The following is a 27,627-nucleotide window of genomic DNA, read 5'->3' as shown; positions in this document are numbered from 1 at the left end:
TTTTTTTTATGTTCGGCGAGTGAAAGCAACGAAAACTTCTCTGTATATCGGGCTTTTACTTTCATAAATTAACAACGTAATTTAGAGAGCAAGCCCGAGTAACGTCACTCCCGTCTACTCTTGACCCTGACTGTCTTCGAGTCACCCACTTTCCCACTTTAGCGCACTTAGGACTTACGACACCAGTCTATACGAAATTCGAGCGTCGCTGTATACTATTTTCGAATCCGTCGCGATCTATTTTTGTCAGCGGCGAAACGGAGAGAAAGAAAGCAGGAGAAAGAGAGAATGAAAGAGACTGAAAGAGTACAAAAATAAAATACACTTATCTTAAAATGAGATTTTTGAAACTTGATTTATACTCGTACATATGTGTCACATAAGGTGTTCACACACACTCAAAGAAAAATACGTAATGGTGACAACTATAAGTATGTCTGTATACATATATGTAATATGTAAAATAAATATATATAATTAAATAAATTATTTTATAAATATTGCAATTAAACTGCAATCACGACAAATAAAATAAATAGTTCCAACATTAATTCTACATAAAAATGTTATACACTGAAAAAAAAAGTTAATTTGACTAAATTTCTTAACTTGATTAAATTTCTTCAGTTCAAGTATTTATGAACTTAACTTAAATACATTAAATACATTAAATTTCAATATTTGACTGAAATACATAAATACACGAATTGAAGAAATTTAATCAAACAACTTTTTTCTTAGTGTATTTGTCATCATTATTTTTTTCTAATTGTAAGTCACATAAAAATTAATATTGTTCTTAAATTAATCTGAAACTGCAAATCATGTAGTGTTTATATATTTTATTATTAATCGTGTATTAATCATATGTACAATGGCAATGATTGGAGTAAAAAAGTTTAAGGCATTGAGAGAGTAAGTGCTGCATGTTCATCATTGAAGCGCCAAGGTTGAGTCGAGTGTCGAAAGTCGAAAACACGGACGTTGACAATGATTTTGTCAATTGTTTAGCGTTAAACGTTGAGTGCAAGACGTGATAGCGAGAAGAGAAGATGATCCGGTATACGAATTGGCACGTATTAAAAGCGTGGGGGATGTTGTCGCCGCGCGTCGCTAAATAAACTTTGCCACGACGGTTATACTCGTCACCGTCTGTCAGCGTGTCGCCTCAACGGCGAAATACTCTTCCTACCGCGTTATAATCGTCACCGCGAAATGAAGAAGGAATATTCTCGGCGAGAGAAAGAGAGAAATGAGAGGAAGAGAGCGTGGTGAGACGCGGAGGAGCCGACTCTCACCACGGGCATGCTCCTGGCTCCGGAATTTCCTTCTCGCAAAAATTCTCCGGATCGTTAAAGGAGACGGGAACGATCGGCGTGCATCTTCTCCTCTCTGTCCTCGCCTCCTCCGGAGTAAGGAGGGAACGAGTGACCCGGAAATTCCGACACGGCGATGTGAATATTGGATATATCTCTTCCAAGGCGAGCCGGAGCGAACCTTGTCGCGGAGATCAGTGAAAAATTTTTCATATCGAGATTTTTCATATAACAATATGTGATTCATATATAGGATCACTCCCTTTCTCTCTTTCTCTCAGGTAGTAAATTTGTATTTAAAGTAAGGATGCATGAAAAAAGAAACAGCGATGAAACAGCGCTCGAGAAAATAAGTTGGGGAGTTGCATTACGTCGGATTAAATTACTTTCAAGTTCCGACACACTCAACTCTTGAAGTTCGCTTCCTCACATTCATTATTTCTTATTATCTTCGTTGGGAATTTATATATATATATATATATATATATATATATATATATATATATATAATATATTATTTGTCTGCTCGAAAAACCACAGTTCGGATTTTATGCTCTACAAGCACGCTTCTGCACGGTTGCGCAAAAAACATTTATTTCAAGTAAATGGATAGTTTCCAGACAATATACGAACTAGTCCTCGCAATTTTGGAATATCAAAGTTGGTAGAACATATACACAATTATACCAATTCTTGCCCGATCACGTAAGAACGGCCACGAAATTGTCGAAAATTAACCTCCATCATATTATTACGGTCCTGCTGGAACTGCGCAAATCGTCCTTGATTCTATCGATTCAATCAATATTTCAGGAGAATTTGTTAGTGCAAGGTTATTCAAATTTGGTAGCTGACGAAGAATTGCGTTTGCTGAATCTTTTTTAAGGAAATATTTATACGATCTTGAACGTGTATCTAAAAACGAGAGGAATTTTTGAAATAATGGATAGTGGACGCGTAACAGAAAGCAATTTTTCATTGCTGCTTTTGCACGAGTTATGTAAACGTTTTTCTATGTGGTTGGCAATTATGTGAAAAATTGCGGAATGAAAGATGCGATAAAAAATTCCCATTATTTTTGTTCTTGAGAAACTTTCTTTTATATATTTTTCATTAAAAATTTAATTAACCCCAATCTTCAATACATTTTAAAATACACGTAAGTAAAAATATTCGTGACAAAAATAATAATATACACAAAAAATATATTTGTTTTACTACAAAGAAAAGCGATAATTTAATTTTTCCTTCTAATAAGTGATGGTTGTCTTTAATAAAGAATATTTTCTTGTTAACAGTCTTAAAGTGTGCTATAAATTTTATAAAAATTCATTATCATATACTTGAAAAAAGAATTTATAAATTGAATTAAAGAAAAGTCAAAGTAATAAGTAAAGCAAATGTTTATTTTAACTTAAAATTCTTAATTAAAATACTAATTAATTAAAGTATTAAATTACTAGGATTCAGAATATATTTTGAATAAATTTGTTACTTATGACAAACTTGCAATAGATTTGCGCGGATAAACTTATAAATTATTTAAAATAAGTAACACTTATTTAATCCAATACATATTTTTTTGTGTGTAAAACTAAAAAATAAGAAACCATCTTTCTTAGCATAAGAATAAATTTTTCTGTGCGTATCCCCACTGCCAACCTTATCGATACATCGTCCAAGTATTTTTGCTAATGTCAAATGTAATAACATGACATTTTCGCATTACGTAATATGTCAAACATTTCCCAATATCATGTGTAACTTAAAATAACCATTCATACTCAAATGTAAATATTTTATTAACTTATTTCAACAATTGACAAACAAATATTTGAATAACGGTAACATTTACATAAATTTCCTACGAAATTCATCCAATCTCGTATCTTTTGTGTTTCCCGGAACCTCGTTCTACATTTTAAAGAATTCGATTAAAAATCCAATTGGAAGAGTCGGGGAAGAGCTCTGTTCTGCCGGGAAAAAGTGAGATATGATTTTGTCGGGACTGATACTCCTGTTACACGCTAGCACAGGGGGAATAGACATTTTACGCGCGCGGATTCCACTCGACAAAGATATTACGTATTACGGTCATTCACGCGGCCGCAAATTAGGAGCGCTGGCAAAACGACAGTCGGTTTCATAGAGGACTGATGTTTTTCACGGAGGGGGGGGGGGAGAGGGATGCGTGCACGTATCCGGTATTTGCCTATTTACATATCTGAGCTGTCGACCTGTCCTGTTAGCGCTCCTCCGTCACACTTCCTTCTTTATCTCCCTCGACATTCCGCAGCCGCGTCAGAATGAGCGCGCGCTATCAGATACCGCAACGCGAGAAACGAGCCATTGAACGACGGTGGAATATAAACCGATAATGCGGCCAGTTTCCTGGCGAGGAAATCGGATTTCAAAGCACGTGCGACGATAATAATAGCGTCATCGCGGCGGCTACGACGCGGCTTTAAATGCCACGGCATTAGCATCATCTCCGCATTTGAAGTGTTAACGATCAATCGGCGACGCGATAAGCGAGTCTCTCCTCTCCACCCCTGTCCCGCTCGAGTCTTAAAATTCTCTCGCGTGTAAATGTGTAAATCAAAATTAGGATTCAATTAAACGAAAACCGAGAAGTGACAGGCTCTTGTCGATATACAAATAATCGGAAGCTGGGATGCCTTTCGTTCGGCGAGCTTCCGTAAAAAGTAAAATAAAAGTTCGCAAAGCACATACTAATCAAACGTACTAATCGCGCTAAGTGTATTCATCCATGCCGGCAGTCGAAGCCTGGCGGACAAATTATCTTCGGCTCGCGAAGAAATTCATCATACTTGTGGAAAAATATATCAGTGACAGTTAATCTACTGCCACAAGAAAAGCGATTAAACAATTTAATTCTTTTCTCTTCTAAAAAATGTAACGATTATCTACAACAAAGAATAATAATTCTCGGTAATAATATTAAAATATACTTACAAATTTTAGAAGAATAAGAGTTTATACTCTTTCTCGAAGAATATTATAAAACTAAATTTTTAAAAAGTCAAAATAATATGTAAAACACACACGTATACACATACGAGTTTTTATTTTAACTTAATTTATTATTAGTTGAAGTAATAAATTACTAGGGTTTAGAATAGATTTTAAATAAATTTCTTACTTATATAACAAACTTCCAATAGATCTCTAGATATATAAACTTATGAATTATTTTTAACCTAAGTAATATTACTTATTTTTAATTTTTGTGTATACAGATTTTTTTAAAGTCTTGTTTCAAATAAACAATGAGTATTTAAAACTATTTATTAAGGAGATATTCTTTGCAAATATAACTATTATTTAAAAGGAGAAAATTTAAAAAATGAAAAACTGCTTTTCCTGCTTAATTTAACATTTCAATCAAAAACATTAAATTAAAATAAAAATTGTTATTTTTAATTAAAATACTAAATTAAAAGAATTCAGAATATATTTGGAGTAAATGTAAAAGTTGAAAAGTCAAGTTGAAAAATTTAGCTAAATCAATTACTTTCTTCTCTCAGTGTGGGCGATTGCTTTTCTTAGCTTTAGAGATTGACATTTTTCTGTATGTGAAAGCCGCCAGGAGAATATCAGGAGTATCATTCTGACATTCACTTGTATAGACCGAATCGTCGACGTCCCGCGGGAGTACGCGATATACGTACACGCCCACGCGCAAGGAACACGCGCGCGAGCACCGATCGCGACCCGGTACGATTAACAAAGGAAGGACGATAAGGGGAGGGGTGGGGAGGAGTAAAAAGGGTCGAGAAAATTTCGAGAGCGGAGCGCGAGTCGGAAATGAGATAACGCAGAAAAAAATTGGTGCAAAGGCGCACGGAAAAAATCGGAACAAAGACGCGTGAAAAAGTGGAGCACGAAATTGTATTAGAAAAATGAACGAAAATGTTGATAAAAATCTACCCGGGCCGCGTCAGCGGTTACGGTGCCCGTAACCGTTTAATTGGCGCCGATCGTAGTTTACTCTCGACTCTCCCGGGGAGAAAGAAAGGGGGAGGGAAGGAGGACCGGTCAACTTCAATCAATGTTTACCGGGAACGGTCGTGTGTCACGAAAACGGTTGTTACTGTTACGCACGAGTCGTGACACGCACACACGCACACACACACACGCGCGCGTATACACATACGCATAGACTCACCTCCTCGAGGGACGTGATGGTCTGCCTGCACTGTGGCATCCGCGAGACGAAGGTGGACGTGGTGGGCGAGTTGTAGTCCTCCCTCGTCTCCTCGACGAACTCGCTCACAGCGATCAGGCCCGGCATCTTTCCGCTTCACGTTCTCCCTTTCCGTCAGTTGTTCCGTCCTCCACCCCCCACCCTCCTCCTCTACCCAGCGCCCAGCTGCAAGCGAGGTTGTCCCGCTGTCGGCGAATCGCTTCTCGCCACCGTCGCGACTCGCCCTCGCTCGTCGTCGCCGTCGCCGTCGCCGTCGCACGTCGTCGTCGTCGTCGTCGTTGTCGTCGTCGTCGTAGTCGTTGCCGGCGAACGCGCGGCACTTCTCTCACACTCCGCGAGTTTCACCGTTCACTTCACTTGTCTCTCACCAGTCTCACCATGAATTCCGCGGGGAAACGCCACCCCGATCACGTACTTTTTTCGTCTCTCCTCTTCGCCCGTACGCTGCTTTTCTGCTTCGACGCGCGGTACGCGAAGTATACGAACGTCGTCGTCGTCGTCGTCGTTCCGGTACGTACGGAGAGTGACAGGGAGCGAGAGAGAGAGAGAGAGATGGAAAGAGCGCGTTGAATAAAGAGGGCGCGAGAGAGAAAGAGAGAATGACAGAGAGGAAAATGAATGACGAGAAAACGAGGGAGCAAGACGGAGTGACAGAGTGGCAGGTTCGAGGAGCAGCAGAGTCCGACGGCTGCTACCTCTCCAGAGAGAGAGAGAGAGAGAGAGATTACACACTCGCGATTATTTTCGCGACATGATCGCGACGAGCTACCAGCGGTCGTGAGAACGCATAACAGCAGCAGCAACAACGGCAACAGCTCGCTCTTCTCTTCGTCAGCGAGGAGCGCGCGGGTCACCACGCATATACGTGCATGCGCGCATGCACACCGCGGACAGACGGACGGAGCGACGCGCACGAACACATAAAAACAACACACCGCGAGCGGAAGGTTGGGTGGGTGGGCGCGCGCGCCCGCGCGCACGGGGATGCTCCTTCGCACTCGAATCTCGCACCTAATCGCGCACCCTGTGACCGCCCCGGTCGGTGCCGAGTACCGCCGAAACACTCGCGACTGCGGCCGAAGTTCCACTGAGGCGGCGCTGCCGATGCGCGGCGCGGTGACCGCGCGCTCGCCGCGGAGCGAGGCATAATTCAGAGTGGTCACTCGCCGGACGACAGTGGCGACGACAACGTCGAACGGCGGAATGTGAGAAATGGCGGAAATTGAAAAGGACGAATGACAGTTTTACGACTCTGAAGTTACGTGGCAAACCTACTTATAATATATACTCGGTAATTCCTAACAATTACATTGTCATTTACATCTTAAATACTGTTTTAAGATCATCTAATAATTGCAGAACTGTAGTAGCATTTCAAAACATTACAATCTCGAAATAAGAATCGACCATGAATACCCATAAAGGGCTAGTTATCAAAAGATCAATGATTTATGAAATATTTTATACTTTATTGTGAAATATTTCGACATGAGCCATCGATTTTTCGATAGTTCTACCTTAATATTTTTATATGCAGAATAGAGGAATTATATATATTATATATATATATATATATATATATAAATTAACCTTCTAACGCATGTTTCTAACATACTTTTACTCCAATACTTTTTATTTTATAGAATACTATAGTATGTGATTTAAAAATACAATATTTCTCACGATTGTACAATATATTTCAAGATTATGCGTCTAAATGAATTATTTACGTATTGTTTACATTATTTTACACGAATCTTTTTCATATAGACGATACAAACAATGTAATTTATACATTAAATAGCGCAATACAGAAAAGCTTTATTAATATATTCTCCGTAGTTAAATTTTAATAATGAAAAATTTGTAAATATGAAAAAGTAAAGTATATAATATGAAAATTCAATAACAGCATATAAGTTCCACTATTTCTGATGAAATTTAATCTTTGGTGATCCATAGATTATTAGCGTGAACATTAAACATTTTACATTATGTACACTTAATTCATTTATACATATTTTATGTGTAAGTATTCAACACTAGTGTTTTTAATTACATTGAAGAATATTAAATATTATTAAGAATGTCTAAATAAAACACCCAAATTTAATAACTAGAAACTTAACTTCTAATTTTTAGATATTATTAAAAGCAAATTTAATTATAAAAATTAGGTATGTATACAAATGGATAAATCTGAAAAAATAACACATTCAAATATTTAAATGTGTTTTATTACAAAAACATAAAAGAATATTACATTACAAGTTCTTGAAGCTTAAGTTTTTTGTTCTTAGCTTTAACTTGTGCGGCAATTCGATCCAAGTCCCTGCGTCCTTGACTGGTCAGTTTACGTCCCCCAACAGGTGCTTTCTCAATCAGTTTCAGCTGCTCCAAGCTTTGTAATGCCTTACGTGCGACACCACTCGCCGATCGGCAGAAATGACTGGGATGAGTGCCGTTACGTTTACGTCCACCAAAGATCTTAGTAACAGCACCCACTCCAATTGGGCTGCGAATATAGATGTGACGCACCAAGGCAGCACATCTTATGTAGTACCAGTCGGGATCATAAGGTGCCAGTTCCTTAAACTTTGCCGTCTTCACAATATCTACCCACTCTGGTACGCGCATCTTGCCAGTCCTAACATTTTGCCAAATATAAGTTAGCTTACTAAATGGAATCATAGAATTATAACATGCAGTATAAATCGGAAATAAATGTCTAAATTAATGTATAAAAATAAATTTTTTAATAATAATAAAAAAAAAAATAATATTAAATGATAAAAGAGTTCTAAAGAGAGTTCGTTAAGAGTTCTAAACATTACATACGAATAGTTATAGGTTAGAACAAGCCTAAAATATATTTCTTACTTACTTTTTGAGGAAGGCTGCGAAGGCCTTCACAAACTTTTGCTGATCGACATCCTTTAACGTTACAGACGGCATCTAAAAAGAAAGTTTAATAAATAAGATTTAAAAAAGTTTACACGTGAGTGTGTATGTACACTAGTCACGCATGTAAAATATAAATTATCGCTCTAAATCTCCGATCTCAATAATCAGTAAAAATCGTAGAAACTGCTAAATCGTTATATTTCTATCATTATAAATTTTCATACATTGTTTATAAAAAAAAAAGTTAAATCCTCAGAAAACTGTCAACATAACATACCTTTGCTTGCGAGAATACAAGCCGGAAAGAGCGAGACCTCCGGTGCAGGAGAGCAGCTAGATTATAAAATGATAGAGATGGCACCAGATGGCACTACCCAACAAGGCGGGAAAATCAAGAATTCGATCCACTGTTTCACAGTATCGTGATATTGACATAAATTTACGCAATGCAATCGAGATAAAGCAATATCATAAATAATCAGGTAATTCTGGCATTAGTTTTTTTTAATATCCTAATTATGTTAAAAAATTATGTATACTACTAATTGTAAGCTATTCTCTTGGGAAAGATCGTTTTTTTGGTCGCCATTGGATTGCACAATAATGTTGCAAAGAAAAATTAGTAACAGTATATTTAATTAATAGATATAGACATTTAAATTCTGCGTTTATTATCATAATTTATAAAACTTATCGGATTTATTATAAACATGTACGAAAAATTTGATAAAATGTAATTTGTTTAAAAATGTTCATATCTAAATTAAACAAATATTTCTATATTAGATATTCTTTCGTTGGTAAATTATATATATTTCAATAAAAATGTATATACTTCAATTATCAAGTGAAAAGATTAAATAATTATCTGAGCCTAAAAATGTAAATTTATTAAAATCTCAAAATTATCGTGTCAATTCTATAATAAATATTTACCAATTCTCAGATTCAAAATAATCAATTAATTTAATTAGTACAATCAATAATACAATTGAGAGTACACAAGATAAAATTTTTAGAGATTGTATATTTTATTTTATTTTATAGAAACATGTTAAAAAATATATTAAATTATGTTTTTTGAAGTCCAAGCTATTTTTAAATTTAATTTATTAAAAGTTTTTCTTTTTACACTCTAGGATTGAACTTTTTTCTTTTTTTTTTTCTCCAATGTGAAAAGAGGAGGAAAGATGAATCATGCAAGAAGTTCATTCCTGGAGTGAAAAACACAAACCTATAGCTATTCAAAAATCTCTAATTCTTGACTAGTTTGCATCAGGTGTATCTTCAGTTCAACCATACCAAGCTATCTTGTATGCAAGACCAATTACCTTTTGCAGATATGATAGAGATATGTTCTGTTACATCTGCTAAGTCTTGATAACCATACTGTTCCTGATCAGAATATGAATACAGATGATATTCAAGGCTACACACCTGATGCAGTCAACCTGGCTCCTATGGAGTTCTTTGAATTTCTCTTTCTTCACAATGAATTTCATCCATTTTAGAACATGCATCTCGTCAATTCTAAAAATTTTACAAAGTATGTCAATATAAAATTATAATGAGGTGTATGTTTAAATGTCACTCCAATGTTTATCACGGCACGTATTGAGATATCCAGATTAAAATTGTATTTTCAACTCACTTTTTGAGAAAGACCTTTACAAATTGTTACTGATCACCTCATTAAGCGTTATGGATGATACCTGAAACAAAATAGTATAATTTATCAAAGCAGTCAAATATAACATTTTCTTCCATAATAAAATGATTCCCATATTATTATATGCTTAAGTCTAAAAAACTAATTACCATATTGATAAAAAATCTTTAAATCGATTATATAATTTTTTATATGAATCATCTATAATAATTTTCTAAAACCAATTAAATTTGTCAGAAATCTGTCATAACTACATAGAGCATTTGATAAGCGAGTTTTGTCTTCCTTAATAGATTTTGGTCATTTAATTTAAATAATGCTTAAATGCTTCTTTTCTGTTTATACGACGGAAATAGCAATCGAGATAGCAATGATAATACGATTATATCATGCTTTCTGGATGGGCGTATTTATCTCGAAAACGAATGCCTACACGATACACCCATTTATCGCTCGATAACACGTATGTAACTCGCATTAGGCCCATTAACAAAAATAATTGTCATGATTCAGCAATCGATGCAAATACGACGAAAAAGATAGCAAGAGATAACCAATGTGTTGCGCAATGTTGCGGAATACGCGGTAAGTCAACGAAGACCGGTTGCATGTTGTTTCCGTCGACAGTCATGCACGGCGCTACGTGACGGGACGAGAGGTGCGTAGTGCTGGCTATATAAATGGGTGTAAGTGAATTATGATACGAAATTTCTATCGAGCAGCATCGCCGTTAGTTACGTGGGCAAACAGGACCCGCGTGAGACACGCAATGACCGACGTTTTGACGGAGCATGTGCCCTTCTCAAGGGATTTCCTGTTTCGCCAGGTAACGTTTACGCTGGTTTACACCAAGGGTAACAGAAACGCATATCCAAGGGGATAGGTTCGATCGCCAACGTCATCTAGCGGTCAATAGTGACGACCTTTGTCCACCTTTTTAAAGTGTATTTAGTACTCGATCGTACTGTAATTCAAGTTAAATTTTATTATAGACATCTCGAGTTGGATTACGCGTAAAATATATAAATAATCTACATTACGTGTATATAATATGAACTATGTAAATATATGTTTTATATGTAATCTATACACTCTGCACACAACACAGCTTGTAAACAATAATCAATGGATCAGAGAAGATTCAGATTTCATCAGAAATAGTGAGAATTATATTCCATTTTGTAATTTTTAATATTTTGATTTTATTAATATAGGTGTTAAAGTTAGATAATAATCTTGTAATTTAATTCCTTTTTTTGTATTGTTATCCAATTTATAATAATTTACATTTCTTATAATTGTCTACATGAAAAAGATTCGTATAAATATAACATAAACGATATGTACATAACCTATACTCTATGTAGAAGTAATCTTGAAAATTTACAGCATAATTCTTTGGTCCATTAGCCAATGGAATGATCAGAAGATGATCTCAAAATTATATTTAAAACAATTTTAAATACAGGATTGGATTATTAATAAGAGATAAGATTATTAATATTGGCATTGACCGTATTTTTTTACTACTTATAGGTTATTATTAATTTTATCAACTTTAAATATATTTGAATCTTTAAAGCTCCAAAAGCTTCCTTCAAAGTTTCAAATCTAAACTTTCTAAGTTAATTTATTATATAACTTATATATATAATATTAAGATTATATTATTATTACTTAATAATATAAATATTTTATAACATGAAATTAATAGTGATTATACATAATGACATTAATAAATTATAGATATTATTGATAATATTTTTATATTATTATTTTAATTATTTAATATAATTTTAAGAATAAACTGTATTGACTAAGAAGTAGCGTAGTAAAATCTCTTTAAATAAAATGTATTATTTAATACATATTCAATATCTCAACAGAGAAAAAAAACAAAAGACACAACGAAAGAAAACATTGAAAAATGGTATAGAAAAATGTTACTAAAAAAAGTACCTTTGTTCTCTCTTCTCTGTATTTGCTGCATATAAAACAAAACGATTCCAGGATTTTGAGGGATAAAAGAAAGGATTGCAGGAAAATGGAGAAAATCGCGGTCAGGAAGAACATTCGCATTTGAGTTCGCATTTGAGAGGATATTCGGAGTAACCTTGAAAATGACGAACTTCACATCTAAGAGTTTATCAAAATTGTAAAAATTTTTATGTAGAAAATGCAATACCTTCTTGACTAACTAAAATATCTAAAGAAAAGATTTTTTACAAATATATAAAACAATTTTTTTTTACAAAAATATAGATTTTTTCATAATTTTGTTACACGTCTTACATGTCGTGCAATGTCAACGAATTTGTTTTAAGCAAATTATTTTAATTATTAATCTTTTTTTAAATTTATTACAATCGCCTTTCGATGCAGTGTTTTGAATCTGAATCTTTTTTATATTCTTATGAACCGTAACTAAATGTATTTTTTTACATAGGGCTTTTTCCGTCTACAATTTCAACAAACCTTTGAAACGGTTTCAACGGAAATTTGATTTACCAGTCGAAAAGTAATCGGTTTTGAATTTATCTTGACGTATGGAATGTGAAATATCTGCCACTGTTTTTACGACTTTTACGTCTATTAGCTGTTGAATGTAGGGCAACGATTATATCGCAGTAAAATAGAATAGAATAAAAATGTAATTTATTTCCTTCAGATTTCTGTAAGAAGGGGACTTAATTTACATTATTACTTAATAATGTTTGCCGTTACACACACACACACACACACACACACACACACACACACACACACAATTATCTAGATAAGTATTGAGATAAAAGATAATTTTTTATTAGAATTTATATGTATTTCTATTTTTTATATGCATCATAGATAAAAGAAGTGTTTTTCAAATTATTCAAATCAATGTGAACAATAATTATAATATGATGTATTGTCCTTAATTTTAATCTTGAAGTTACCATTTATCTCAACGAAAACACTTTTTGAAGTTAAATACCGTTATTTAACTTCAAAAAAATATACAAAAAATATAATAGCGCGTTGTAAAAGTTGTCCTAAAACTAAGTGGTTCGAAAACTTACAAGAAACTTTATCAGACATTTTAGTACAAGTTATATATTTCTTCTATTTTAAGTTGTATTTATGTATTAATCTAAATGAAAAAAGAGCATTTTTTAATTTGATTAAATTATTTGAACAACTCTTGTTTTTCAGAAATAAAGATTTATAGAGGAAAGTCATTGTATCTAATTTCTTTTTACTTAAAAATCTAGGGCTTTTTATTTCTGTCTTTATCATCTTATCATTTTTGCAGCAAAATATAACATTAAAGTGATAAGTGATTCTTGCAATAAATGCAAGAATCACTCGCTTGAAATACTAAAAATGGCCGATCGAGTGAATTTAATCCAAATTTGTTTCCAGTTTCCACAACGAATATTAACAGATCGGATCAATGTAACGTACAAAGAAACCGTGATGAAAAAAAATATTGCGTCGTTATATTTTCGTTCATATTTGGGTTTACATACACTCAAAGCAAAGCGCGCGTGTCGTTTTTCGATAGGGTTCAAGTCAGAATCGAATAAAAGCGTGCAGATGAAGTCTGACTAAAAGCAAAAATAATACACATCCGATGAATTATCCCTAAAAACGGGTCAGTACTGACAGGATTACTGAATGTTGCACGTTAACATGGGGGGAAAATGCAAAAAAAATTCTGTTTTTCGCTTGCGCTTCGCAAATAGTTTCGCGCGCAGCCCCTCGTGTATTTTCAAAGAATTATATTTTCTGTCGTCCCTCCTCTCCCCCTTGTTTCCTGCACGTACACACGTGAATCAGAGGGTCGGTACAGTTAAACAAGCGACGGGAATCAAAATATACAAATCGTTGTTAAACGTTGCAAAATGTCAATGCGCTTGTATTTGTCTGCAATTGATTATCTTATCTATCATATGTTTATTTGATTTGTACAGAATTGAAAATACAGTATGTACAGTAAATATTATCTAAAAGTATGGAGCTTCAGAGTTTCCTCTTTGTGACTTTATTATCGCGTATGACGTAATACGTACATGTAACGTTTACATCATCTCTTTGTTTCATTATGTTTGTTTTCAACGTTTTAATGCATGTATTTAATTATAGCCTTATTGTAATAATATAATTATTACAGACACAATTATTAGCAGAAAATGTTAAAATAAGAATATATTATTTATGTATAATAATAATTATGGATAATGTAACACTTTATATCCACTTAATTACCAGGAAATAATGAACGATTGTTTAAATTTCTCTTTAGTTCTTCGATCCAATATCCAGTACGTACACGTATCTGCTGGCCGATATCAACGATAAGGAAGCGATTCTGATCGATCCGGTCATCGAATGGGCCGATCGTGACAAAACAATCGTCGAGGAGCTGGGATTAAAGTTGAAATACGCACGTGAGTTGCTAACCGAGCGTAGATCATTATCTTGCCCGTAAATATCGCGGTTCGCGAAATAAAATAGCGGAAAATCAACGCGCGGGAGAAAAACGCGTGGGCATGCGGTGCAGTTTTTTTCCGTATCATTTGATATTATTTAGTCGGGATTTGTATGTCTCTGCGTGTAACACCAGCTAGATCGCGCGCATGGAGTTTAACATGGGGTAGGTAGGTACATTTTAAAACCAAATTCGAATTTTTGCGAGGTAGTAGCGTATAAAATAGTTATATCACGTTTATAATCGCTTGCTTGCTTGAACATTGAAACTTGACATATCGTCGAATACAGAAAGCCCGATTGTGTTGTTGAATCCGTTAGAAAGAGGGAGAGAGAGAGATAAAGCTGCCGCATTGATACGTCCATCATACTGACGTACAATTTTATATTATAAAATATCGCGGTAATATCCTCGTTTCCCTTCGAGGTTCAACTTGTGCTAGTTTCATGATATAATGCACACGGGACTTTTTGGAAAGTTCTACTGAAGAGCTATTATTAAACTAGTGTGTAAGAAATATCGGAATTCAAACTGGAAAGCGGCGTTGCTCCCGACCGCGCGTATAAGGAACGAAACTTTCCGGATTTTCTATTTACCGGATGTTTAAGCTTTACATATCGAGGTTTATTGCTCTTTTAGCTTTTACAACTCGCAAAGTGCCAAATCAATATCGATAGGCAACTTCCACAACGTTATGTGTAATAGATTTTTTTTCCAATTTCCTGCCCCTTATTTATTTCCCAAGGTTTGACGTGACTCAAACGTTTAGAAAGATTTCTCAGCCGGTATCGACTGGCGGGCATGCAGGTTGACAGGATGGTGGTTACTTGGTCTCAATACGATGGGCGATTATTAGGCCGGAATTTAGCAGTAAACATTAACGTTGCCTGAAATTAATCATTTCGCGGCTGCGGAAACCTAACGTTTATTGACGTACTCCGCCCGTAAAACGCCCTCGAATCGATAACTAATTAATTACGTACGCTAATTAACAACAAAACGTATTATCTTGCCGGCGCCGTTACTCGATATCGTCGGAAATGTACTTGTCGGCAATTACGCGATGCCCCGCGCCGTGATTTACGAGCCGAGGGCGCGCGGAGTTATATCGCGAACTATCCTACTAACCGACCCAATATTTGCCGAACTTCGTAATGAATTAGCATGCAATCCCGCCGCCGCTAAGGACCGGTCGTGGACCCCGCATAGTTTCGCTATTGTCCCGGGGGTTAACACGCCCGTGGACCATAAACCCGGTGAGAGTGCGCCCGGGCATATTGTCGAACTTCGCCAATTTCGATAAAGAACTTGGACTTCTCTGGGCACGAGCCGATACGATTTCGCGGCTGCCGCATAATACCCCGGGTGTATCGGCCGACGACGACGACGACAGAGTTATTTCGACAAATCGTGCTTATCGCGCGCGGCGATGGATCTCCATGGAAATTAATTAAGTTTAACCCTTGATTGAAAGTTTGACTAACCGGCGGTACGATCGTTGGAGCAACGTCGGTTATTCAAACTAATAATAAGATGGGAAGTAGAGAAGTCAGTTCGAATTACTGATTAGAGATGCAAGAATTAAAATTGTGAAGTGTGATGTACCTAAATATTAGATTGTCTCTGGAACAGGAAACGGATAATATGATACGCTATTAAATATATATAAGTTTATTATACACATTAACGGTTTTGTGCTAAAATATCTCAAAATTTAGTTAGATACAGACTTAGAAAATAATTTTTTATATGCATCAAGATAATAATATTTTAATTGCATTAATTGCTGTCAAAACTTTTTGTAACATTGCTCTTATTATACTTAAGCATGATAAGATATGTAATTATTTTGATAGTCCAACAAAAAATTATTTTCTCTTCAGCTTAATTTTTTAATATGTACTGTAGCAAAACCATTCATTTATACATATTAAGTAAAGAAATTTATTGAAAAATATATTTAATATGATTGATATGAAAATATTATTAAACGGGAAAATTTGCTTTGACCAGAAAAGAGTATTTCTTATTTTTAGTGTGTTATTCATATTGATTCAATTAATATCCAATTTATTATATATTAAGTGTCTCTAAAAAATAAAAATGCATTATTAAAATTTAAATGTAGAAGATAAATTTTCAAATTTATAATAAAAAGACTTTTATGTGCTACTTTCTTTCCTAAAGGCATCCTAAAGGTGTTCTAATTGTTATTAAAGATATAAAATTGTTAATATTAAAGATATAAAATTGTTATTAAAGATATAAAATTGTTATTGAAGTTATAAAATCGTTTAAAGGTCGAAATATATCAATGTCCTATTCGCGCAGACGGCATTAGCCCTTTCGAAATCTGCGTCCCTAATAGCGAAGGGATTTTCGATTTGTCAAGAAGGGAGAAAGTTTACCACGCCGTATATCATAGTGAAAAAGGGTTGATGGGATTACCTTATTGCGTTATTAGACCGCGAAGTGGTTTTTGCGAGGGATCACTTTGACTAAGTGGAACGTATGCACTTGTTTATGCGGAACTCTGCGTGTGCCAATTCTGTCCCGAACACACAAATGGACATTTCCATAATACGCTTCTCTCTGTTTTCCGATAATGTAAATGCTATTAATGCCGTCCCACTCCTGTAAAACTGTTCGCATTATTCGTAACTCAGTTATATACAAAGAGAGCGAGGCCGCTAATTAGATCAAATATAGATTTAATGTAATTTAATTATCTATTAAAGCTGAATTACATCCGCGTGCATTGTGCGCGCAAGATATTTTTAAAAAGCGCCGTAGAATACAAGCTTTTCCAGAAACTTTCGACATTAATTTCAGACTTTTTAATCAATGTCGAAGCCCCCCCATCTGCTCGCCGCAAACGTCAATATTAAATGTCTGTAAAAAATTAATTCCGTCGCAGCTCCTTACGAAAGAATTTATTATTAGATTATCGTTTTTTTTGCATCGCTGTCGGGATCCCTCGCAAAAATTTCCGGTGTTTAAATAATTCCGTACTGTGTCTCTACATCGAGACAATCGTATGCCATTTTTCTCGGTTCTGTATAGTGCATTATGGAAACATGATGCTGCGACGCGATCGCGATCTCGCGCGGGACTCGGCTGTGCTTATCGATTATGCATTTGCCGGTAACAATGACTGGTGTCTTTGCTCTGGGACAATATTTCGCATTGTGTTGCAGTGAACACGCATATGCATGCGGACCACATTACCGGGACGGGCCGACTGAAGTCTCTGTTGCCTGGCTGCAAGTCCGTGATATCGGGCAGCAGCGGTGCTAAGGCTGATGTACTTCTGGAGCCGTACGATCAAGTCCAATTTGGCAGACATCAATTGAGAGTGCTGCCCACCCCAGGTCACACCGAAGGTCAGTCTCTCTCTCTCTCTCTCTCTCTCTCTCTCTCTCTCTTTGTTATAGACTCTGCTCTGTCAGTACTTCGGAGAACTTGTGCTTAGATGTTCGCCGAAATTATACGTGGAAATTTTGGAATAAATCGATATTTCAGTTAACTATATCGAGACGTATGGAAATTATATGATCATGATTTTTAATATTTATAATTTTATATAATATTTAAAGATTTTTCTCTCTCTAAAAATTGCAATCTGAGCGCTTACGAATTAATATACTTCTTTATCGTTTGTTTTTCTCTTAACGACTTAAGTGTTCTCATTCGACGTTCTTATTTCGGCATTAGACGTTTTTAAATATTTTTCCGATGTATACTTGAACATATATGTATATGTGTATGTATATATATATATATATATATATATATATATACTATATATTGTTCCACTTTGCAACTTATCAATCTTTAAGACAGAAAGTCGAGAATAATTTTGAAAATCGATACACGCTTAATCGACGCGATTAAAGCTATACATATTACCGGCGAAATATATAAAACGATTTTTTTTTAGTTGTTTTTGAAGCGTAGCTTTTGCTTTTGCCTATTTTTTTCTGCGATAAAATATTACACCATTGTCCATTTAGCTAGCATCCTACCACATCGCCTATGTGTCAGCTACATGGAGTGGTAAAATAGAGCACAACGCCGTCCTATAAGGGGCTAAGTGCATAGTGTATCATATTTGATACATATGTGGATTTCAGCGTTTTCTCGACATGTTCTGTGAGCTATTTCGCGTTACAATGTAGGTATATGATATATTGTCTTGTTGAATCTACGAGTGAAAAATGAGTCTTCGTATTTTTCTCCGTGTTCTTACCTTTATCGTTTTCAAGAATTATTTTGCTCTTTAACGTTTATTTTTAATGGAACGACTGCTTTAAGTCTCGGTTTACTTGAAAGAAGTTACTCCGAATTCCATTGAAGCCGTACGTTCCTTTTTTTCCCGAGCTTTTCTCTTCGACGTGAATGCCGGTGTGCAACGTAGTCGCATTCTGTAAATCTTCGTAACGCATTCGGTAATCCGGTTTAACGCGATTTTTAATGCGCTCGCACGATGAATACGAAACACGATTTTCGAGTAGCGTAACGAAAGTTTCGAGGCTAATAACATTGCGGAAAAGTTGCGGAACACGTTCTGCACACCTCTGGGATATCGGGACGCGTTTCTTGCGCGATCGATCCGCGAGCATTTTCGCCCGGTCTATTATTTTATTAATTGAGGCGCCGAGAAAAAGTGGCGAAATACTTTCTTGTGCAAGGGCGATGAGGGACGGCGCTATTTTACACGTGGATTGAAAAGATTAAAAATATAACGTGTCTAATATCTCTCGAACGCGAGATCAATTGCAGTTTCTGTTAGAAAGCGTACGCGTGCGAATTGTTAAGCACTACATTTAAAAATACATCGTACATTCCAGGAACGTATTATTTAGAATTATTTTTCACTAGGGAGACGAGTAATTTTTATCAATTTTGTTATCACAGCAATTTTTTAATAAATTGCTTTTCTTAATTTGTTAGATATTTTAAAGATATCTTAAAATGTATCTCCTCATTTTGAATGGGATAAATATTAGGTTTTATAAATTATAATTTTAATTTTTTTTCTTGAAGAAGATACAGGAAAAATGCATAGCGATCAAAGATGAAATGTTTAGTTTTTTAATATTTTTATTATTATATATAAAATATTTACCATTATTTTTCTAGAAAAAAATTTAAAAAATTTAGAAAAGAATGTGGGGGAGCGAAGAATCCCTGAAAAATGTCACTAAATATTATTAAAAATATGACATTAAACTAAAGTTAAATAAAAAGAAGAATAAGGCAAAGATTATTCAATAAAATTAGAAATATAAAGAATTATGCGACTTTTTTTACCCAAATTTGACATATCTTTAGAATAAAACAGTAACGTCTGTCTGATTCGACATAAGAATCATTTATCTTTCGCTATTATATTGTGCAAATAATTTTTTAATTCTCCTCTCTAGATACGCTCATGGTAGATTTAATAATCTCTGACAGGCAGATTACTTATTGAAGATTCGAAGAAAAAAGAAAATAGAAATACAATAAATTAAATATTTTAATTTCAATTTAATTTATTGTGCATAGTTAATTACAGAGTATGAAAGCATATATGTCTAAAAACATATACAAATGTACACAAGAGATGAAACGACAGCATTATTGCTGCTATAAAGCTCACCCGAACAGCACAAAGAAAGCCTGGCCAATTAATACAAATTTATCAGTGAGCAGAATAATACGTAATTGCAGTACATTACGTAAACACGGTTGACTTCTACACTACATCATAAAACCATTCATAAAACAATTTAAATTTTTGTACATTGGAAGATATTATTTATAATATCTGACAAATACTGCTACAGAATTTTTTGTTTTACTTTTATTTAATATCTTATGTATATTATTACACTATAATTTATAATATTATTATATACAAAGGATAGTTATTAAAAGATTTTAAGGGATAATTTCTCACACTAATTCAAGAACAAAATTTAACATAATTTTTTTATATATCTTCAAGATGGCTTAATTTTAAAGATACATTATTTTGATGAAACTTTATGTATGTTTGAATGACATAAAGACTCAACTTTTAAGGCCATGCATTATTTTTTTTATTAAATTAGAGACGGATTCAAAGATCTCTATAATTTTTCAATTCTTTATAGTTTTTTTTATATTCTAATATTTCAAATGTTTTTCTAAAAAGAATTAAAATTTATCTCGGCTTTGTTTATCCTTTTATGCTCTTCTTCATTCTTTTTCATCATCTTCAGAAGAAGAGGAGCATTGTGTTTTGAATTTTACACGCATGTTACGTGTGAAATACAGTCCCTAGAGTGATTAACTTGAGCTGTTCTCTATCTAGAATATATCGTAACTTTCAACTGTAGTTTTTTTCACACACATGCTTTTATTTTAATATCTTTTTTTATCATTGAGGAAATCTTACTTGAGTCGAAGTTTTCTTTTATGCATATATGTGCGTACACACACACGCGCGCGCGCAAAATGTCTGAGAAATTAACTGTCATTATTAAGACTCACAAACTTGTCCATTAAAGTTGAATCTTTTTGCTAAACTTTAACAAAAAAAATTGATAGATTTTTATTTTGTCTGATCATTTATTAACATTAAATTTTGTAATTAATTTTCAAATTAAATTAAATTTTGTATGATCGTATCATTATTGTTTTTAAAAAGTTATTTACTTATTAGATTTAAGCTCCATTTTTATATTTATTTATAACTGTATTTTTTTTCACACAAAACAGTGAAATTCAATACGTGACTATTATAGATCTTTTAGCGTAGAAAACAAATCCGTTTGTAAAATTGTCGTATCTGGTTTTAGATAAAAAAATACTCAAAAATATCACCTTGCTACTTATTAGTAGGTTTACTGTCAAAATCTGTATAATTACTTTATCTAATTTACGGGTTAAAAGGAAAGATTTAAATTTGTCGGAATTTAAATTCGTTTAAATTATTAATTTTTGGCGTCGACATAAATAGCTATCTTTTTAGCTCGGGTGTTTGTAATATTTAGTAGTTTAGGAGCGCATACGTGTGTGTGTGTGTGTGTGTGTGTGTAATACACGTACTGCGGTATTAGAGTTTATACGGCGGAACGAAAAAAAGAGAATATTATTCTTATCGATCGTGCCGAATTCGCTACTCGTCGCAACTCAATCGTTTGTTTGTGGAAAATCCTAAAAGCGTCTATTGAGCTATCTCAATATCGAACTCGTCCGATAGGCTCGATTTTTCGTATCGAATACGCGAATGGCGTGCATTAAATACTTGTGGGTTAGATATTCGATATCAGCTTCATTCCTATACGCCGTAAAACTCCAACGATGCTGATTAAATTCCTAGGTATTTTAGTTCTCTTTCAGTGGCAAATGCATGCGCGTGTATATTTCGCGAGAAAGGGAAATCGGTAAATATTTTGTGTAAAGCATACATCACATACATGTGGAAAACATATAAATAATTCCAGAACCTATATAGTGAATATTACCTATATACTATTACATTTTTTATAAAGCCCATACTTTTGACGGTATTTTTGTCAGTGAAGATGAATTGAGAATATGTTTCATAATCATATATTTGATCTTTGTCAAATTGTTAAGAAAACAGTCATCATAATTCGATTATGGGCAGGTCGTTGCCCGCGTTTACGCAATCATCCCACTTGATTCCAACTCATTTTTTATACGGCGGCGGGGGAAAAATACGAATCATGTTCTCCACGTCGGATACAGCTATTTGCAGCATGCATCGGTATTTCTCGAGCGAGTGTAATATATCTGTTTGGAGTTTCTTTCTTTTTCCACCTTTCCTTTTTCTTCTTTTTCGCCGAAAAGCGATATCGAAATGGAATGAACGAGCCAATGAGCGAGAGCTCAGTTTATCGTGCCGGCCGATTACATGGCGAATCGCCGCGAAGAGATAAATATATATTTGGCTTGGGGAAAAGAGAAAAACGACGCGATGCTTGCCGGATGGCGGCCGGGTGAAGTGAAGCACGATATCGTAAATATTCCATCTGATATCTGTGCAGGTTGCGTCACGTACGTTTGCGATGAGCAGGCAATCGCGTTCACGGGTGATGCGCTCTTGATACGGGGATGCGGCAGAACTGATTTCCAGGTAAGCCCGGCTAAGAAACTCGCCCGAAAAAGCCTTTGGCGTCTTTTCGCGTCTGTACGCGTGGTTAGCACACATGCGCGATGAAATGAAACAACGTCGATCGTCGTATCTCCTCGTCCCGAGGAGCGAGAACGTTGCGATAATATTTAACGTTAAGGTCCGTTTACCTTGTTACGATACCTTACACGATCGTAAAGGGAAGAATTGTGAAGAGAGGAAAAATCTGAATCTTTTATGCCGTGTATAAAGGAAAATCCGAGCACCTCGTTCGCTTCCCGGAAATATCGATTCTGCATTATTAATGCAACCGGTTGTCCTCCCATTCGACGGCTGATTTATCCAGCTCGAGACCTGACCGTAAATAAAAGCTGGCCAGCAAACGAAACTCACAATTAGGCGACCGTGTTCGGCATTAAATGTGCGGTGAGAAACGGAGCCACGCGAAGTTTCCTCATAAAGTTCGTAACCGCACTCGTGCTTTTCTACGGAGGATATGCGATCTCTCCTGCACACGCGGTTAATATCGCATTGCTCTTGTTTTGCCTGCAATTTTTAACCGGTGACATTTGAATATGCAAATGTACAGAATTAGAATTGTAAGTAATTAGACTGCAGACTTCAAACTTTGAACTTCAAAAATATTCTTTTCTTAGTATGCAAATACGAACAAATAATATGCACTTCTATGCATATAAAAGAATCAAATTTAAATCGATTTCTTGAGTGAAATATTACTTTATTATTTGTAACCTTCATTGTGCATATCAACATTTATTTCAACACAAAACACATAGTTAAAGAAAACAATTAAATTTAATCAACTCATTTCTACGATTGAATTGCTTAGTTTCTCTACATTAATATATATGTTTATTAAATTTAAGCGTGTATAAAATACTTTTCTTGACTAATTCTTGAATTGTTTAACTCCATTGTTAAATTAACAAACAGGACTGGTAGTGACATAAAATTGATTATCAAAAAATGACTCAAATTGAGTATTCAATTCGACATGAAATTTTACAGTATACATTAATTATATTAATTTTAGATAAACTTAACTCAAGGTTTTGAAATTTAATTATAAATCGCAACATTGAAAGTTAATGGTTGCGCAATCGACATTTCTTTCAACGAGATCGACCGGCAAATTTGTCAAAAAAAATCGAAGCGTGAAAAAGCGCGATAATTCAAGGCACACCGTGTAGACGACAGATTGCACAAGTGGCTCATGAAAATCTTCCTAGATTGATCGACTCGCACTCCCGAGTTCACTGACCTAGGTATTAATTTCAGCCGGCAAGCTACCATTGCGTCTCTTCCGGTGCGCCTCTTCAGCTATCGCTTAATAATAATAAGCAAAAAAAAAAGAGAAAAACGCGAGTGGCTCTTTCCTCCGAACCGGAAATGCCGTTCGGAACTTGTCGCCGATATAATTGTCGAATGTCGATAAATGGTTTATTTGGTACGTCATAACTAATCGAGACGATCGATGCCCGACCTGGAACAGACGCGGACGGCGCGGCAGCATCCTGAATTCTCGTCGAAACGTTCGACGGACACGCGCAATAACATTTTCCCTACGTGTCGCAAGTAAACGTCGATATATCATCGAGGGAATATAAAAGACTTCTTCCCCGCAACTCTCTCGCGTGATGAATAGCCGTCCGTCATCGTGCCCGGCCGCGCGTCGGTGCATTTTATAAACGTGCCGCGACCTTTTCTTCCCTCGAAAGCTCGGCTCAAAGCGACGTTTTAACACACGAGAGAACGAACGGAATCATTATTTTTCGGCCGTCCGTCGCGTGGTTTAAACTTCAAGCTTCAAATTTCGCTTTATTGGTGGACAGTAACAGCTGGACCGACATTGATTTAATTTCGATGAATACCAATATCAACACTCGAAAAGAATCTCCGTGCCTACAAAAAATTTTATTGAGATTGTTACATTTTTTTCTCAACAGTCCAACAATTTTCATCGATCAAATTAATGCGAAATTGAATTTTTTATTCCCCTTACTTTTACTTGTCAATTGTACTTTAGTTTTTTTAAATTATTATTCATCTTGTTAATTATTTTCCCGCCTTTGACCCTCAGTTATCGTGTATTACAAGTCCCCTTGCAGCTTTGTGACATAATTGCCGTCTGCTCGAATTATCGTGCCACCTGTGCGCAGGGCGGATCCGCCGTGACCCTATACAAATCCGTTCACGAGAAGATCTTCAGTCTGCCGCAAAATTACCGGCTGTATCCCGCACACGATTACAACGGCAGAACCGTCACCAGCGTGGCCGAGGAGAAAGCTCTTAATCCCAGATTGTCCAAGTCGCTCGAGGAGTTCGTCAAAATTATGAACAACCTCAACCTGCCTTATCCCAAGATGATCGGTAAGTTTTAAACATTTAATTCACCTTGTGCGGCCACATCTTTCCCCATTACCGTCTTTATATTTTGTCAACGTAATTATTAACGTAAATTTACATTGAATGATCCGATGTAAGTATTCTCATAAGAATATAAAGTAAATGGTCTAATTAGTAACACAATATCCGAAATACTAAAAAGTCAATTTTATGATTTTTTGTGAATGGATAATTAATATTGAATAAATGACTAAAATTGATACTATAAAATATGATAATATTTTTACAGATTTTTAGTATTTGGAGTACTGTCAGTAATTTGGTCTTTTACCCTAAAAGTATTAATATAAAAAAAAACCTAGATTATTAAGTCGCGTGATCTGTCATCGTCAATCGCGCTGGGGTAAAATTTTTTCTCACAATTTGTTCTATTCTAGATCTTAGACGTTATAGGCTGAGGCGGTACAATGCCCTTGATAGCGATCGGAAATAATTAATGTATTGATGGAACGGAGCTGTTATGTTATCTACGAAGCGTTATCCCTCGAATAGATCCTTCGAAGAAGCCAGGCGGTTACCCTGACGAGCCCCATCGGGATTCGCATTCTATTTTTGGGGTTGCGCGCGCTCCGCCGCTATCAGCTCGATTCGCTGATAAGCTAATAGCCGTCTTTGGGGCGTTACGGCGTCGTCCTATCAGTATGGTACAGTCTGAGAAGCGAATGCTGAATCCGCGAGAAGATCACGTCGATCGAACGAGGCGTCTGATCACGTAGCTTCTTCTCACGGGTAAAAAGTGAAAACTCTGGAATTCTGCGCAAATTTGCGGAAGTGGCTGAAGACGCGTAACTTTTTCCGCCGCTTGGACCGATTGAATGAGACGTGATGCGACGCAAAGCGCAAGTTAAGCGAAAAACTTCGCTGACAGTTATATGTGATTGACGTAGGGTAGGAAATGATATAAAAAAAAAGAAGATCTCTTGTGGAGAATGAGCGAATTAAAATAGGATTTCGCACGAATCCATTTTGCGAGGCTTTCGAATCCCTAATGTTCGATATCAGGAATCGGTTTTAAGATATTGAATTTCTCTTATTACATCTTTTTCTCATTTCCATCTCTTTTGACGTCATGCGATCTTAAATTAAAGGAAGTTTCGCTTATATGTTTATGGGGAGGAATATTTGCAGCTACTGTGTCGCCTTCGCGTAACTCTTCTTCGCGTCGCGTCTAAATATTAAATGTGAACGGAGACGCCGTTACATCCTGTCGGTGGAGCGAAAGGAAATCGATAAAATTGCCGGTTTGCATACCGCCGTATATTGCACAAATAAGCCCTTATCTCTCGCGGATGGCTCGAGACAAATTTTTGAAAATTCCTTCGAAGTAGCAGAATGTGAATTATAAAAGTTATGACTACTGCACGTTGTGAGAAAAAAAAAAAACAATTGTCGCGTGCGAGAGCGACGGGAGCTGCCTGTATAAATTGTTAGTCGACTTGGAAATAGAGAGATCGATAGAGAAATATTAGATTATTGTTCGCATTTGACATGTGCCATTTTTGCAACAAAGAGCTCAAACGTAATACGACGTTGTTCCAGATAAAGCTGTACCGGCCAACCGAGTTTGCGGTCTATACGAGGTGGAAGAAGAAAAGGGACAATGAAAATTATTGACAGCGTTGCAGCCGATGCACTAGCCGCACGCTAGTATTGTAATTCCGCTCGCTCTATTAATAATACATGATCCCGATAGTTAACGTTCACGTGTAACGTCACGAATAGCGTGATTACTCCCAATTCTAACGTTATATCTCGTTATCGATATTATTAACATTAAGTGAGGGATAATCACTGAACGTCTTGTCAGTTTTAATCAACGGAAAGTATTCGAGAGTGATACAAAGGCATATGATATTATGGTATATAGTGATACTTTAATATATGTATAATTTACATACAGCATTAATATCGTTGAATTATTCTTCTCCACTCTGCTTTGCATGTACCAGCACGTCGTACAAGCTGTTTATTTATTTATTTTAACGCGCTATTTTAACGCATTAGAGCCCACTTAAAAATTTATGAACGATTAAACGAGATGCGTATGTGCCGTCTTTTTTTTTTACACACTAAAAATGTTATTTAATTGCGACACTTTGTGCGGGCTTTCATGAACTTGTGTTTTATTTATTGTAACAGTAATGCAGCCGATAACGCGCGTATCAAATGAGCGCTTTATTTCATGTGCGCGCCTTAATGTGTTAAAATACACGTTTTTATGCGTATTTATTTTGTACCTCTTTGAGGGATACGACGTATATAAAAAAGTACGACTGACGGCGCGGTGTACATACAGCGTTCTTAATGGACGTAATTTTGTTTACGATAGAAATAAAATTATATTACGCCATCGTCAGCCGCTGCTCCGCGTCCGATACATGCGTGACACGGTTGTTGGGAAATATTTTTTTGGACAAATGCTCGCATTCCCAGTTCGAAAATTTATCACGAAATTTACACGCGGATACTTTCTTTCTCTCTAGC

General features: G+C 35.5%; 3 protein-coding genes and 1 long non-coding RNA gene across 10 annotated transcripts in view; 1 reads left to right on the top strand and 3 right to left on the bottom strand.

Moving 5' to 3' along the window:
- LOC105836389 (arfGAP with SH3 domain, ANK repeat and PH domain-containing protein) overlaps positions 1–6,641 on the bottom strand; it is a 54,028-nt gene extending 47,387 nt beyond the window's left edge. For 3 of the 5 annotated variants that reach the window (XM_036284775.1, XM_036284779.1, XM_036284776.1), the window contains exon 1: positions 5,506–6,641. In XM_036284775.1, coding sequence (XP_036140668.1) covers positions 5,506–5,631 — 126 coding nt within the window. In that variant the 5' untranslated portion in view covers positions 5,632–6,641. The remainder of the gene's footprint in view (positions 1–5,505) is intronic. The other 2 variants (XM_036284777.1, XM_036284780.1) reach the window with 1 other exon arrangement.
- A 1,122-nt stretch (positions 6,642–7,763) lies between these two features.
- LOC105837012 (40S ribosomal protein S19a) lies at positions 7,764–8,795 on the bottom strand. Its single transcript, XM_012681460.3, has 3 exons — positions 8,726–8,795; positions 8,429–8,499; positions 7,764–8,191 (listed from the first exon to the last, which is right to left on the bottom strand). The coding sequence occupies exons 2-3, from the start codon at positions 8,497–8,499 to the stop codon at positions 7,804–7,806; spliced, it is 459 nt and encodes a 152-aa protein (XP_012536914.1). The 5' UTR covers positions 8,726–8,795; the 3' UTR covers positions 7,764–7,803.
- Positions 8,796–9,397: 602 nt separating this feature from the next.
- On the bottom strand, positions 9,398–10,402 carry LOC105837013. Its single transcript, XR_001139113.3, has 3 exons — positions 10,267–10,402; positions 10,100–10,160; positions 9,398–9,978 (listed from the first exon to the last, which is right to left on the bottom strand). It is a non-coding gene; the product is annotated as an uncharacterized LOC105837013 (long non-coding RNA).
- Positions 10,403–10,730: 328 nt separating this feature from the next.
- LOC105837011 (persulfide dioxygenase ETHE1, mitochondrial) lies at positions 10,731–27,046 on the top strand. Of its 3 annotated transcripts, none has more exons than XM_012681458.3 (6): positions 10,731–10,803; positions 14,403–14,547; positions 17,786–17,971; positions 22,631–22,719; positions 24,897–25,107; positions 26,683–27,045. In XM_012681458.3, exons 1-6 carry the CDS (start codon positions 10,798–10,800, stop codon positions 26,745–26,747), a joined length of 702 nt encoding a protein of 233 aa, XP_012536912.1. In that variant the 5' UTR covers positions 10,731–10,797; the 3' UTR covers positions 26,748–27,045. The 3 variants fall into 3 exon arrangements, with proteins under 3 accessions (XP_012536912.1, XP_012536910.1, XP_036140677.1); XM_012681456.3 differs by having other exon boundaries at positions 10,787–10,943; XM_036284784.1 differs by lacking the exon at positions 10,731–10,803 and adding an exon at positions 11,154–11,177 and having other exon boundaries at positions 26,683–27,046.
- Positions 27,047–27,627: the final 581 nt, after the last annotated feature.

Source organism: Monomorium pharaonis, chromosome 3 (genome assembly GCF_013373865.1).
Source record: "Monomorium pharaonis isolate MP-MQ-018 chromosome 3, ASM1337386v2, whole genome shotgun sequence".
Classification (NCBI taxonomy): domain Eukaryota; kingdom Metazoa; phylum Arthropoda; class Insecta; order Hymenoptera; family Formicidae; genus Monomorium; species Monomorium pharaonis.
The sequence above is the reverse complement of the archived record's forward strand: the minus strand, read 5'-3'. Positions and strand labels throughout refer to the sequence as shown.

Excerpts from the sequence above, each read along its gene's own strand:
- LOC105837012 (XM_012681460.3), bottom strand. The coding sequence starts at position 8,499 with ATGCCGTCTGTAACGTTAAAGGATGTCGATCAGCAAAAGTTTGTGAAG. Across the intron at positions 8,192-8,428 it reads TTCGCAGCCTTCCTCAAAAA|GACTGGCAAGATGCGCGTAC; the intron begins GTAAGTAAGAAA and ends GCAAAATGTTAG.
- LOC105837011 (XM_012681456.3), top strand. The coding sequence starts at position 10,815 with ATGATACGAAATTTCTATCGAGCAGCATCGCCGTTAGTTACGTGGGCA. Across the intron at positions 14,548-17,785 it reads ATTAAAGTTGAAATACGCAC|TGAACACGCATATGCATGCG; the intron begins GTGAGTTGCTAA and ends ATTGTGTTGCAG. Across the intron at positions 17,972-22,630 it reads CACCCCAGGTCACACCGAAG|GTTGCGTCACGTACGTTTGC; the intron begins GTCAGTCTCTCT and ends ATATCTGTGCAG.